Genomic DNA, 14,584 nt, shown 5'->3' with positions numbered 1-14,584 from the left:
TGAATAGTTCAAGCAGCCAACTCAACTGCGCTTGAATTGCTTGACTGAACTAAATGCTCAGATCAGATGTTGGTTCAAAGAAAAAAAGATCCCTGGGGGAAAGAAATCGTAATTTTTCTGGAAGTTCAGGAGTTGTGATTTTTAATTGGATGATAAGTTAACATGTTATTTTATAATTTTAGTCGTATGTAGTTTTCTGTTGAAAATGATGATATTGTCATTTGATGAAATTTGAGAACAAAATTCAAGAACATCCCTTACAGAAGACAGACTGTTGCACATGTTCATTACTAAACCACCTGGTTTTTCCTGTTTCATTCATTGCTTCAACCACGAATATATGTTGCCATGTTTGAAAACCATTGAAACAATAATACTCTGTGTCTGACAAGCAGTTGCATTTCCATTTCCTCTTTCTACTTAAAGTGATGCTTGTGTTCTCTCACAGCGAGACAGAGACAGAAAGCGACAGGCAGCGACAGGCAGAGATACAGAGTGATAGACACCAAAGGAGAACTGCTTAGGAAGAGGAAGCTAAAAGAGACACGAAGAGCAGCGAATACTTAACTTACATTAAAACTATGGCCAGGTTGGATGTCACAGAGATGTTTCACGGTATTTCCTTCCCTGGACACCTGCACACCCAGGAGTCCTTAGAACTTGCTCTCAGATTTCCGTTTCGGGACACGGACGTTCTCATCGTCTCCTATCCGAAGTCAGGTAACTACAGATGACAATTAAACTCATGTTCTATGGGTGCAATTTTAATATATTATAGCTTCTAAGTGCAACTATGTTTATAATGTTTATATTCAGTTCTCCATTGTACATATTATTTCTGTGTTTATATTGCCTGTTTATGACTTTTTACCTCTGACAAGGAAGTTATGTTTTAGCCCCTGTCCATTGGTTTGCATGTTGGTTTGTTTGTTTGTGAGCTGGATTACACAAAAACTACTGAAAGTATTTTTATAAAACAAGAAAGAACCCAGATTTGGACAAAGGGGAGGATCTGGGATTTTTTCTCTTTCTTTTCTTCTTATTTCCCAGGTAATAATTCATGGATTAATTTGAAAAAAATGGCACATTTAAGGGACTGATGTTCATTTGGTGCAGTTTGATTGAATTTAAGGGAACTAGAAGGCTTTAAAAAGATCCAATTCTACGTATCTTATACTAACTCACTGCTGAACACGCACACAGTAAAATTGTGACTTGCATGACTCATTTGTTTGCAGTTTAGGTTTTTTAACTATTCTCAGAACTGTTTTGCTTTTGAATGAATGAATTGAATGAACGTCAGCACAGTGTTCGTTTCGCTCTCTTCTCTCTACAGGCACCACATGGCTGCAGGAAATTGTGACTCTAATTTTGAGCAGAGGGGACCCACATCTGAACCAAACTGTTCCAAACTGGGAGAGGGCTCCCTGGCTGGAGCAATACTACAGTGCAGCTGTACTGGAGGCCTCATCCGCCACACAACGCATCATCACCTCACACCTGCCTCATCACCTACTAGGCCCTGCCCTTCAGGGCTCCAAAGCCAAGGTCAGAATAACACAGAGTTATTGTAAACTGATCAGGTCAATATTTATGGCGGTGTATGTCAACTGTAAAATGTCCTGCTCAGTATGTATCTTGTTCTGAATTATTTCAAACATTACTCACATCAGAATCAGCCTTAAGTTATAATTCAAAATATTTGACGTGTGGCTCTTTGTCATGTCGCAGGTTATCTATGTGTACAGAGACCCCAAAGACGTAGTGGTGTCCTTTTACCACTTTCACAAAATGGCCAACTTTCTTCCTGACGCTGGCACGTTTGAAGGGTTTTTAAAGAGATTCCTCGAGGGGACGCGTGAGTTGAAGGAGAACATGTTTTTTTTGGGTTTATATAATTTGATCAAAGACACATGCTTTAATTTTTATCACATATATTTGTTTCAGTGAACTATGGCTCCTGGTTTGACCACGTTAAAGGCTGGTCCAGTCAGAAGAATTTTATGGACAATCTGCTTCACATCACCTATGAAGAGATGTCGCTGGTAGAAGTGATTTATCATTCCCATCAAATGATATTTCTATAAATCTATATTTTTTATTAGACAGCGAACCTGCCTGTTTTTTTCAATATGCTGCAGTCACATGGACCACAAGACAAAGAGGAAGTTATTAACTCTGTCGTCTTCAAACTCAGCTTTGCTCACATACCTCAGTCATCGTGTTGCAGTCCAAATTTAATATGTTGATGAATTATTTAACATTATTATTTCACAGAACCTACATGATGCCATAGGGAAGGTCAGCTCTTTCCTACAGTGTCCCCTGGTGGAGGAGGAGGTCAACAACTGTGTGAAACTTTGCAGCTTCGCCAGCATGAAAAATAACAACATGGTCAACTACACCCTCATCCCTCATGAGATAATGGACCAAAGCAAGGGCTCCTTCATGAGAAATGGTGAGGCTGTGAAAAAAAGAAAATAAACATTTGTGGTATCAATCTTCACATCTATTTCTTGGCAGGGGAAAAAAAGGTGAATGCCTCCTTTGCAAGGTGAACTTTCTGTATCATGGGTAAACATGAGTCAACAGTTTTTAAAATCATGATCAACTATTCAGTTTGGTTATAGCTATAGATTTACCTTTAATATGTTGTTTAAAATCACATTAATTAAATATCATCCTTTTCGCTTCCCTTTCTAACAATCCAGGTAAGACTGGTGACTGGAAGAACATGTTCACAGAGGAGCAGAATCAGTATTTCGAAATCGTCTACAAGTCCAAGATGCAGGACTACCCTGAGTTTGTGTGAGAGGTGCAGGATAAAGAGGAGACGCACGCTCAAGAGAACATTTCTCTGTATTTAAACCATAACAGCTGTATGAATCCACGAGTATGCAATAGATTCAGCCCTGAATGACATGTGTTTAACATCATCTCATGCATACATGAACTTTGAGACATCCATTGTGCAGTGCATTTCTATGCCTCTTGGTTTCTGTTGCTGTCTTATTGATATGTATTCTGTTACAATCTAATAAATGTGTGGATAACTCAGATCATGTGAATCCTCTTGTGGTTGACTCAAGTGTCTTTGCTACGGATCAAGTGGCACTTTTGGTTGCTAATGTGCACAACAAGCAAAGAGATTGAACGTTATGTAAGGAGCCCAATAATGAGCAGAGGGGGAAGATCGAGTCAAAGATTTTAAATTCAACGCTCCTCATCCAGGGGGCTGGGCCATCCTCATGCGTCACTTCTGCCACCTAAAGAAAGGTGTCGTTCACCGTCCAGTGTACATGCGCTGGAGTTGCTCTGATCTAATCCCAGTGTGTGTGTGTGTGTGTGTGTGTGTGTAAGATCAGTCATATGGTACAGAGTGTACAGAACATGGTGTTCTCTGTGACTGTCAGGGTGGATAACTGGTGGAGATGCTCTGGTCTGTCACAGGTTAAAAGGGCATTCATCTATTGAGGCTTGTCGCTATATGACATCTTATTGATCCGAAACAGTGTTATTTAAATAACTTATAGCGAACCACAAAGATAGTTTGTAGAATTCAAGTGTCCCAGCATGTTACAGATGTTTTTGTGAGTTAAAACACAGTTGAATCTCCAACTAAAATCTAAAATCATATGTATGAAGGTCTTACAGATAACACAGGAACATTAACTCTAACCGATTTTACAGTTGCTGAAGCCCTCGGGACCACAGGTCATTTTTCTCTTCTCAGGATTTCACATCTAACCTCTATGTTGTATTTATAGCAATATTTTATCATCTTGGGAAATACACTTTATTCTTCTTTGTTTTTTTAATTTTCAACAATCAACGGGTAAACTGAACAGTTTGGAATATAATTGTGCTTTTATGACATTACGGTTTAGTCACATCATTAATGCCAAGAAGGCTTCTTAACAAGAAAGATGCTTTTGAAACAATTGTTGAGTAGGAAACTATACTCCAAAAACAAGACTTAAAAGCCTTCTCACCCAACAATTTCCCATCACATTTTATGAAAACAAATGGTGAAAGAGACATTTATATTTTTACAATAACCAGCAAAAGAGGAAATTAAATAAAGGAAATGCTTAATGTCATTTGTGATGGGAAGTAAAAGATGTAACCTTTTAACACATGCATCACACGTGGATACTACTTGGCCATGTCATTTAATTTTGACTTGAAGATCTTGGGTCATTCAGAACATTGTGTGACAGTAATAGATTTATTTTACTATTTTCAATGCCGCATAGTTTTCTCTTTTTTTAAATCTTTTTCTCATCTTTTAATTTCTGTCACTGACCTGTTTGATTTCTGCTAAATGTGTAAAGAGTAATCAAGTTGACAAGGCTTTAATATGCCATCAGCTGTGAATAAAGGCCATGCATCGGTCACACACACACACACACACACACACACACACACACACACACACACACACGCAGCTGAAGCATTCAAACACTTTGTTGTGCACTTGAACTCACGGTTCCTCAATGTGAGAAGCCACTTCACACCTCCCTATATATCAGACTCTGCTGAGGGGAAGGAGGTTGAAGGATAAAGCTGATGTCAGAATGAGATCAAGCTAGAACGTCACTCAATAGACTTCATACCTCTGTCAAGGTCCAATAGTCTCCTTATGATACCACATTTAAGTTGCTATTTCTAGATTTTTATTTGAAACTGCACCACACTGCATAGACTCATAACTATCAGTTCGCTAAACAATGCTCAATGTTTATCATCTAGAAAACATGAATTATTCTCTGAGAAATCAATAAAAATGTTGAAAAACTTCCCATCGCTCATGTTAAAGAAAGTGAAAAGAAAAAGTCTTGGATCCACAACCTGTTTCTTTGGTCTTGCCCCACCCCTCCAAAAAGTTTTATGAAAATGTTGTTGATTAGATTCGGCCCGATCCAAACAAATAAACAGGCGGACAGGGGTGAAAAGATAACTTGATAACAGAACAACAGCCTGGTATAATTTGTCAACCTTTATTGTTGTTATTATTATTGGTTTTTGGAAGGAAGAGAAATTGCTTCAACTTATTTGTGTTTTATTTATGTTATTAATTCATTTTATTATGATTAACTGACCAGAGGTGCTCAATTATTCTTAATTATGTGAAAGAACAATTCAAGAATAATATCTCAGGAAGATCTTATTTTATGTAAAAAAACATTTTATATAAAATAAGATTACTCATTCACCATGATAGTTTTGATGGATGAATCTGGACATTCTTCATTTACTCTCATGTTTGGATTTTATTCAATCCAATTCTTTAACCTCCTAAGACCCGAACTCTTTCATGGCATGCATTTTTTATTTCTCTTTGCTATTTGGGCTGATTGGCACCTGATGAGTGTAAAAACAAGGAATTATCTTTTTACATGATGTAGTTTCTGAGAAAAATTATGTCCACATATGAGGACTTTAGTTTTAGATTTCGATAGAACACAATGAAGTCACAATTAAGTAATGATGTGCAAAACTTTTATTTTGTGAGTGCAAAACAAAAGTAGAAACAACAATTGTGCCCCTTTGAGCAATATGGCTCATTTGAAGTGTTGCCTCAACAGTTGCACGAAGACATAACAAAGTAAAAAACATAAACATTTCGTATTGTTACTGTTCATTTAAATATGGACGCCAGGTCCTACGAGGTTAAAATAGAAATCTGATTCAACAACTGAGCTGCATTCACTCCGACATGCCCGTTGACCGTTGTTCCTGTGTGATATGAGACTGCTAATGAGAGCAGGAGTTTTGAAGGGAGTCTTGGCAGGTGGTTGAGCCCTGTACGAGAGAAGGCGTGACATTTGTGACCTTTGCATGGCATTTAATGTCTGTCATGTGATCTTTCCCCATTGTGACTAACAGCTGCAAAGTATGTAAATAGTTTAGTTCATTTCAACACACACAGAAGAATTCATCACAGATTTAGTGGGAACTACATGAGACCGCACATCTGACTGACTGAACATCAGTGAGACGAAGAAAAGAAAACCTTGAGATTCAGTTGTTAACAGGCCTTTTGTTGTCGTTTCCAAGAGACACACATAACCTTGAATCGCTCAAACGTCTTTCAGTATATCTGGTACGACGCAGGACATCTCAAGTTGCCATAGCAGCACTTCCTCCCTCGAGCTGTTGAATGAGCAGAATCCACATCTGAGGGTAAATCAAGTTACAGTTAATTCTAATTTAGGCTGGATACTACTGATGTCTTGTAGTCAAACTTGTGAATTTATGTTGTTGACATGGGAAGGCTCTTAGATATCGACTGTTTCCTGATCTCTGAAAATACCTCTTCGCTGATGTGGTGGTACTCTTATTACATTTTAGATTTTTTGTACATGTATTATTAGTTGATTATAACTGATGTCTCAAGAGTTAAAGTAGCAAATTTAATGATTGTGTGAACTTAACAAATATTTCTAAAGTCTAAAGCAAAAGAAAGCAACATCACACTGAATAACCAAGTAGAAATAAAATGTCCTTTCAATGTCTGTCAGGTTTTTTCACTTGGTTTAACCGATGCTTAGCAACTGACCCCTCCTCTTCCCTTCACAAGGACATCTCTTCAGCTTCCTATAAAGGTACAGTGAGTAGAATTTTGTGACATCTAGTGCTGAAATTGCATGATGCAGCTGAACAACCCTCACCTCACCCTCTCCCTCCAAAGTATTTTGGAAGTTAAGTTTTTAAAGAAAACTACAATTCAAACAATTTAGATGAAACAAGCTATAAAAAACCTGATAAAAAAGATAGAGGAGGTGAATAAACAAGAAGGAGACAGACACTGTGCTAATATTTATAGATTAAGACTGTTTTGTTTCCTGATGGTATCTGTTTAATATGTGAAAGGAAGAATCATTCATTACCCAGCAAATCTATTGTGAGTAAAGTCTGTCCGTGGCCAATGAAAGACACAGTAAATCCTGTTTTGGCAAACAGTGGAAAATGATCCATCAGTCAATGCAGTTACACACAACTGTTGTTTTATTACCCTGTGAAAAGCTTGTGTGTGTGTGTGATACAATACACACAATGAGCAATGAGGTGGGTGATTCAGTTTCCCAGTGACACATGAAGAGAGAGCAGATAACCTGGCAGTTGAGTATAACAAGCTTTCAACAGCAGAAAGGATCAGATAATACCCCTGATAAGTATTATTCCTACCTCCAAGATGTGTTTGATATCTGAAGCTACAGATGCACAGACAGTATCAGCACATTCAGTACCAGTGCATTTGCTCTATAAATGCACGTGTCAAATCCTGAATTTAGACTAATTCAGACTACTTGTGTTCTGAATGTAATATATATAGTCATTATTTAAGCAGCAGGAATTACAGGAGTAACTAGAAAGGCACTCACCCCTTTTTAAACCACATGGAAATTCACTACATCCAGATTTTTATTTGGATCTGCACCAACTTGCACTTGTGAATACCTGTCCCCCAAACATGCCTGCTTTTTTCATCAAGACCCATAAATTATTCTCTGAGAAATCAAAGAGAATGTTGAAAATCTGCACCATAATGTATATGCAGAAAATGTCATTGAAATGGGTTCAGTCGTTGATGAGTAATCCTACAAACAAACAAACGGACAGGAGTGAAGTCATACCCTCCTCGATGGAGGTAATAATGGTCACGTCAACTTATTCACCTTCAACCTTTCACTGACATGACGGTACAGTATCTGCATTTATGTTTGCTTATACTGTGTATGTCGATCTGAGAACTTTTATGTTACCTTGCACAAAAGATGTGCACTATGTTTATATTTTATGGAACGAATAGCTTTATTTTCTAATTAATTTTAAAAAATCTATATATTTAGTTATATTTGTGATTATTTTAAATTTTAAGAAAGTTTATGGTTTAGCTATGAAATAAGTAATGTAAACCACATTTACATGTGTTTGACATATGGGTTTAATAAAGTCATCATAGGAAGCATTGTTAATTGACGGATATATGGGTATTGGACTTTTTTACTCATTACTCCAGCATCAGTGTCAGCTCCCAGAAATCCAAATTGGTTCTAAAACACCTTTAGCATCTGGACCACCTGCTCCTGCTGAGAGAAGACAGAAATTAATTGGAGTAACTTTCCATTTGTCTTCATCCTCTATGACTCACATATACAAACACCAAATACACAAGATTTGACAGATGTGTTATAAAAAAAACAACAAATCAAAATGTAAAGCAACTTTATTTACAAAATAATGAATATCATATCTAGATAGGTTAACCATATATGTCGTCCAAGAATAGCTGGTTAAAAAAACGTTTTGCTGCAAACACAAAGAGCTTTACACATTGTATGAAAAGTGTATCTCGTCTCATATACAACAATGTTCATGGTCCATGCTGATTCTAGTTTACACTGCAGTGAGAGACTGTCGGTGTTATGACCTCAGTCAGTGCTCTGCAGGAGTGATGGAGTCAGAGAGCGTACACTCTGAGACTGGTGGAGAGTAATGGCCCTTGACAGGGATATTAATATTTTAGAAGTCAGAGGAAAACCTTGTGCACTCTGCAGCAGACCTGCTGTAAAAACTTCTTCTATTCCTTTCAACAGCTTCATTTTTATTTTACCTGAACAGGTCGAAACTTTCAATAGATTCTGAATCACGCTCCAAAGACTGAAACTGTAGTTTCTCTCAAAATCTCTTTCTGTAGCCAATATGATTTCACTGGGTGTAAATCAAGACACACACAAGTATGCAGTGGACTGTAAGGGACCGATATGCACAGGGAGTTCTTCCTGATGAAATGTTTGTGTGCCTGGTGAAAGATGCAGGAAAGCCTGAGTCAATTCAGAGCAGAGGGAAAAAAAGAAAATAAGTCCACAAGTCAGGTTAAAAATGGTTAGATCCTGCATATGCAGCTTGTCATGGATTATACAAGTCTGTACAAGTCTTCTAGAGTTTTTCCTCATCTTGCCTATTGTTCTGAAGATTAAAGGTCTCACAATAGTTGTCATGTGTTTTCTTCTGGTTCTTGTCTGAGTCATGAACCACGTTCTTCAAGATATTCCTTCATGATGACAGAGTGCTGTGCAACATGCTGGTCCAAAGAAAGCACAAAACTTGGTTAATAACTCAAATACTATAAATACGAGGCATAAACACTGAAAGGAAAGTGCTTAACCATTAAGAAACTGACGAGACAAACTGGCACTGAAGACGTGAAACACAAATCAGAAACAAATGTGATTGACAATATGATAATAAAACAGAAAAAAACAGCAATCAAAATAAACAATTAAAAACAATTGGAGACTAATGAACGAAGTGAAATAAAATAAATAATAAACAAATAGAAGAATAAATAAATGTATATAAAATATAAAATAATTAAATGGCTAGTAAAAATGTGGAATGAAATCAACATAAAGAAAAGAAAAGAGGAAAAAAATTAAAGGGATATAGTTAAAGTTAATAATGATAAAAGAGAGTGAACTGTTGGAAAGATATATAAATAACTGTCAAACACTGTCTAAAAGACCATTTCTAGTCAAAAGCAGGACTGAAGAGGTAGGTATCAAGTTTACATTCAAAACTGTCAACACTTCATTACACTGACAAAGATCCAGAGAAATGAAAAGAGTCATCTCAGGCCCTGCACTTTGATTTCCTCTTCCCTCTCATCTTTTCCTCTCATGGTATCAGACAGGCGGCTGTCATTGTCCCTCTTCTCTGATGTGGAGAGAAGCATTTGTTATTGAGACCTTTCACTTTTGGTTGCAGAGTGGACGCACCTGCCACACCAAAATGTCCCGCTTCTATTGTCGGAGAAAAAATCTCATCTGCGGACAATGATTTTAGTTGTGTCTCTCGCTTGATGCTGATGACTGTACATGAAGACATGTGATCTCAACCTTGTGTTCTCTTTTCAAGGTCAATCACATGTGCACAGCAGTTTACTTTAAAATCAACCACTCCTCCAAATGAAGACAAATTATGCAGGATTCCAACATGTGCGTTGGAGGCTTCGACCAAAACGCTGCTCGTTCACTTTGATTGAGGCGACATTATGTGTTGCAGAATTGCATTGTGGTTCTCTCGAGTTGCTCAGACATTGCATAGCAGAATTAAGCAGAGCTCAACTTTTCATGTGGCAACGGAGGCACCACCCAATCAAATCTTGTTTGTACAAAAAAGGTGCTAGCCAATAAAATATTTCTTTAGCATTGCACTCATAGCTAACGTGGCATGTTAGCATAAAAGCCGTCCCTAACACGAAACAGTGATTAATGTTGATGTATAAAAATCGCTTTTTTACATTTTGTCATCAAGACATCTCTTGTCAGTGCTATAAATATAAAACTATAAAACTATGAATATATAACATTAAATGTAGATGTATGTATGTAGAAATATGTATTGAGAACACTTTCTAATCTGAGAACATTGTGATTAATATTTGGTTCACTGCAGACACAAACATGATTTATGTAGTGTTATGGAGAAAATGTGGTAATATTTAGTTGATCCATCCAACCAACCACCCCAACCTCTTACTTCTGTGGACTCAAGTTTGATTTATGATCAAAACTAACTTGTTTTAAGTGTTTATAACAGTAAACCACATGCTGCAGTCACTGTTTAAAAATACATATAACTTTGCTCTCTTAAAATGATCCTGTAAGACATCTATCGTGTTGCACTCACTTGTGTGGATTATGACAAACAGGCAGAACTGCATGTGTTGAACTTATTTCAACAAATATATATGTATATATGTATATTGTCAACAAGTCTACCCTTTTCACTTTTGTCTATTACAACGTTTAAGAGACAGAAGACAGCAGTAGTTGCATTATGAATGGTCTATTTAATAAAATTCAATGTTTAAAATTCACATTTATTTCTTTACAAAATTCAAAAGAACAAAGCCTGAAGCTCTACGGCTGCCACTTGTACATTTTGGACATTGCATCGGAGCGCAGAGCAGATGATTTCTCTGTGTCTCCCCTGATGACACTGTGAATCCAGGGTAAGTACGAGGAAATCTTCATATAAACTCCGTAGTTGTATCTGCTGCAGGATTTGTCATAGGAAAGGATCCCTGCAGCATAAATGTCTCCGGTTTCTGTGTCATTGACGGCCAGAGCACCCCCTGCATCCCCAAAACAAACATTTTCCCCAGAATTAATAGCCGCTGTGCAGAACATGTTGTCGTCTACATCTGGAGTGAAAGATATATGTTCATATTCTGCTTTACATTGAGAATGATCAGCTAGAGGGAGTATGAGGTATTTCAGTGACTTAGCAGGGGTGAAGTTGATCCCCCAGCCCCAGCCGGTGATGACCCCTGACCCTCCCATGGCGTTGTTCAGGTCCTGTCCTCTCTCCGGCAGGGGGATTGGGGTCACTTTATCGCTCATAACCACAGGCTCCTTCAGCTGGATCAGAGCCAAGTCATTGTCCCAGTCAGAGCGGTTCTGGAAGCCTGGATGAAGAACAACCTGCCGGGGAGGAAGGTAAGTGTTTCAGTTATTAATCTGGCATCTGTTTTTTTACTAAAAAAGCCAAAACTCTTAGTATTTACCCACCTTCTCTACTGCGACCTCTTTAGAGTCACCACCTTTTTCCAGTTGTGAGATTCCCACGTACACTTTGGGGATTATGGGATCTTTTCCCTGAATGTCCTCTCGACTCTTCCTGACAAACAGGTTCCTGCCAGCCGTCAAAACCCATCGGTCAGAAATGAGAGCACCACCTGCATAGCCTCCGTCCATCACGCTGTCAGCAAGGTACACCATGACCTGCCAGGGAACGTGAGGGGCCAGAAATCCCCCAACCATTCGCCTGGAACGGTGTGATGCAAATCTGGAGGCTGGAAAACGAATAATGCATTTGTAATTTATACACTACAGTGTGTATCTTTCAACTTGTTTTATTTTCCGTTTCAAGACTTTTGATTGCTTGTAGCTGGTTAAAATCTTGTCTTTCTGGAAATCAATTCCGAGAATGTTAGATAATGGTGTTTCACAAGGATCTATATTAGTGCCCCTACTATTTACTCTGCACAGAAATATTATTCATTTTCCACAACAGATATTGTAAACTATGATTTCCTATCCTTTGACTATTTACTTCAGATGTTAAAGCATGTTGTGTATTGCTTCTGGGGATCGGCCATTAAAATGAAGCTTTCTTGGGTGAATGCATCGCTTTCATGTCTCTAATATATGCATCATCAAGCTCTGATGCGTGTGACTGGTGTGGGTGACTTTCCATGAGAACTACTTCATGAGATCAAAGTAGTGGCAAGATCTTAAGTACAAGGACGGCATCACTCTGCAAACTGCTCATGATCTTTAATGATGAATAATTACAAGGTTTATTGATCATTAATGATTTTATGTGACTTGATCAATCAGTGTATTCAACAAACTGGACAATGACTTACACATACAATGAAATGAATGAGATTAATGCACTACATAAATTGCATGAACAGAAAATGGATTCAGCGCTTCTGTTACTTATCTGCTTATCTTATTACTGAAAAATATATTCCTGCCTCCAGTCAGTTAAGTCATATTTCTCAGTGGACTCTGATTTATCGGTTTCTCTGTTTTTTTAAGGACTGTTTAAAAAAATTGCTGTCAGACATGTTCTGTCAGATTCTGTAGCTTCAGAACCAAATGAAGATCAGTATCTGAAATGAGCTGTAATAGCCCAGACCTCAGATATTCTGCATGACAGCCATGTCATTTCATACTGGAGTTATCTTTCTGAACAGCAACTGTCTAGAAGGTATTAGTGTTAAACAGCAGTGGACATCAGAGAGATGGAGCCTGTGGTCACTCTGATCCACTTGATCGTGTCCTAAAGTGGACGGCAGCTGTTTAGATGGATAAATGTTGGGATGCAGTCTATGGACATGCATTTTGTTAGAGTTCGTGAGATGTGTTTTTGTCAATGTTTCAATAATCTTCCTACGAATATGACAGTTTAGTTATTTGGCAAAATGAATCTAAGAAATAAATACATTATTATGAGAGTGAGAGACAATGTGCTCTGGTATACACATAGACAGTATTTGAAGATACACAATTATTGAATGGGTTGTGATGAAATGTTTGCCATTCATTTGCCCAGAGGACAATTTTAAAAAATCCTTTCACTTCTCACAGAGCGCCATCCACAGGCCAAACTTATAAGGTCTTCTGTTTGCAGCTGTACACTTGATGATCTGAGGCAGCCAAACTCGTTGTCCTCTTTTAGTCTGATATTTTCATCTTCTTTACTTTTCAATGATTTTATCTTGTTTATTTACTTTTGCTGTTCTTTTTTTTAACTTTTGAAACATTCTAAATAGATGAACTAATTAGACTAAAATAGCTGCAAAATAAATGACAAGTTTTCATTTGCTTACCCATAAATTAGGCTAATATATACCAGCAATAAATCAGCATGCTGGCATTGTAATTGTGATTTTGTTAGCATGCTGATATTAGCATATAACTCTCATTGCTCAGGCATATATGCTAAACCTCCACTGTTACAATGGCTGTAGGTTTGTACTTGCTCTGCTGGTTAAATTGAGTTCTCGAAAATAATTGTTTTATTGTCTATATTTATCATATTCATGCAATATTGATGCAAAAACCATGGTTTTAAATGAAGACACGGTGTTTATCAGAGCAGGCATGTTTGACTGTTTGTGTAAATGCTGCTGTGTGTTACCTGACATAGAGCGATCAATTCTTTCCTCAGCATGAGACACGTCTGCCAGAGAGGCCAGTGCTGCCAGGAGGAGCGCAGTCAGAGAAAACCTTCAAACAACAACAGACACATGATCAACAAACGCTAAATCGCTCTGCTCTTCCTCATCATTTCGAACCATAAAACCCGGTCCACTACTGGATAAAAAAATTTGAGTTGAATATTCAGCCAATAATTTATATTAGCTCACCAAACATCACTGGGTAAATCATTGGAAACTTTATGTCAGAATATATTAACTTACCGCATTTTTTTGATAATATTCCTCTTTGCAGTGTCCAGCAGTGACTGGTTTTAATCTCTGCTCTTGAGTGTGTTGTGCATTTTGGAGCTGGGAGTGTTTATAAAGGCTCAGAGCCCTGAAAATGTCCCCAAAATTCCCATAATGTCACAGCCGGAGAATATTGATTCCCAGACTCTGAAATAAAACATTATGAAATCTCTAAAGTCAACAGTCTGGATTCAGGAAACAGGACATTTATCTGTGATTAAAATGTGTAGCACCTACAGCAAAGGCTTCTGGAAGGTATTAAGCTCAATATAAAATAACATTGTAAAAATACGACAGCAAAACATTGACATATTTGCATTTATCGATTTCAACAGTTTGATCATATGGTGCAAAAAAAAACTGTATATATTTTAAATCATGTGACGTGAGTAAAGTGAACACATTTCAAGAGTCAGTTTGTTTCAGTTTTGCAAAGCACGACTGTCAGCTCACACTGCTTTCTTCATAGTTTTTTGTCATCATTCACAAAAGGAAAACAATGCTGACTGATTTGTATTTATCACAGATGAGTACATAATGATATTGCGA

General features: G+C 37.5%; 2 protein-coding genes across 2 annotated transcripts; one reads left to right on the top strand and one right to left on the bottom strand.

The window, feature by feature from the left end:
- The first annotated feature begins 412 nt into the window (after positions 1–412).
- Positions 413–3,059, top strand: sult5a1 (sulfotransferase family 5A, member 1). The gene is made up of 6 exons (XM_020079700.2): positions 413–720; positions 1,337–1,548; positions 1,732–1,858; positions 1,948–2,045; positions 2,278–2,458; positions 2,712–3,059. The coding sequence occupies exons 1-6, from the start codon at positions 582–584 to the stop codon at positions 2,810–2,812; spliced, it is 858 nt and encodes a 285-aa protein (XP_019935259.2). The 5' UTR covers positions 413–581; the 3' UTR covers positions 2,813–3,059.
- Positions 3,060–10,841: 7,782 nt separating this feature from the next.
- Positions 10,842–14,140, bottom strand: hp (haptoglobin). The gene is made up of 4 exons (XM_020079717.2): positions 14,009–14,140; positions 13,726–13,814; positions 11,583–11,866; positions 10,842–11,495 (listed from the first exon to the last, which is right to left on the bottom strand). Exons 1-4 carry the CDS (start codon positions 14,011–14,013, stop codon positions 10,932–10,934), a joined length of 942 nt encoding a protein of 313 aa, XP_019935276.2. The 5' UTR covers positions 14,014–14,140; the 3' UTR covers positions 10,842–10,931.
- Positions 14,141–14,584: the final 444 nt, after the last annotated feature.

This window comes from Paralichthys olivaceus, chromosome 1 (genome assembly GCF_024713975.1).
Source record: "Paralichthys olivaceus isolate ysfri-2021 chromosome 1, ASM2471397v2, whole genome shotgun sequence".
Taxonomy (NCBI): domain Eukaryota; kingdom Metazoa; phylum Chordata; class Actinopteri; order Pleuronectiformes; family Paralichthyidae; genus Paralichthys; species Paralichthys olivaceus.
Note: the sequence above shows the minus strand (reverse complement) of the source record. Positions and strands in the feature narration are given on the sequence as shown.

Excerpts from the sequence above, each read along its gene's own strand:
- hp (XM_020079717.2), bottom strand. Across the intron at positions 11,867-13,725 it reads AATTGATCGCTCTATGTCAG|CCTCCAGATTTGCATCACAC; the intron begins GTAACACACAGC and ends TTCGTTTTCCAG. Across the intron at positions 11,496-11,582 it reads AAGAGGTCGCAGTAGAGAAG|GTTGTTCTTCATCCAGGCTT; the intron begins GTGGGTAAATAC and ends CCTCCCCGGCAG.
- sult5a1 (XM_020079700.2), top strand. The coding sequence starts at position 582 with ATGGCCAGGTTGGATGTCACAGAGATGTTTCACGGTATTTCCTTCCCT. Across the intron at positions 1,859-1,947 it reads GAGATTCCTCGAGGGGACGC|TGAACTATGGCTCCTGGTTT; the intron begins GTGAGTTGAAGG and ends TATTTGTTTCAG. Across the intron at positions 2,459-2,711 it reads GGGCTCCTTCATGAGAAATG|GTAAGACTGGTGACTGGAAG; the intron begins GTGAGGCTGTGA and ends CTAACAATCCAG.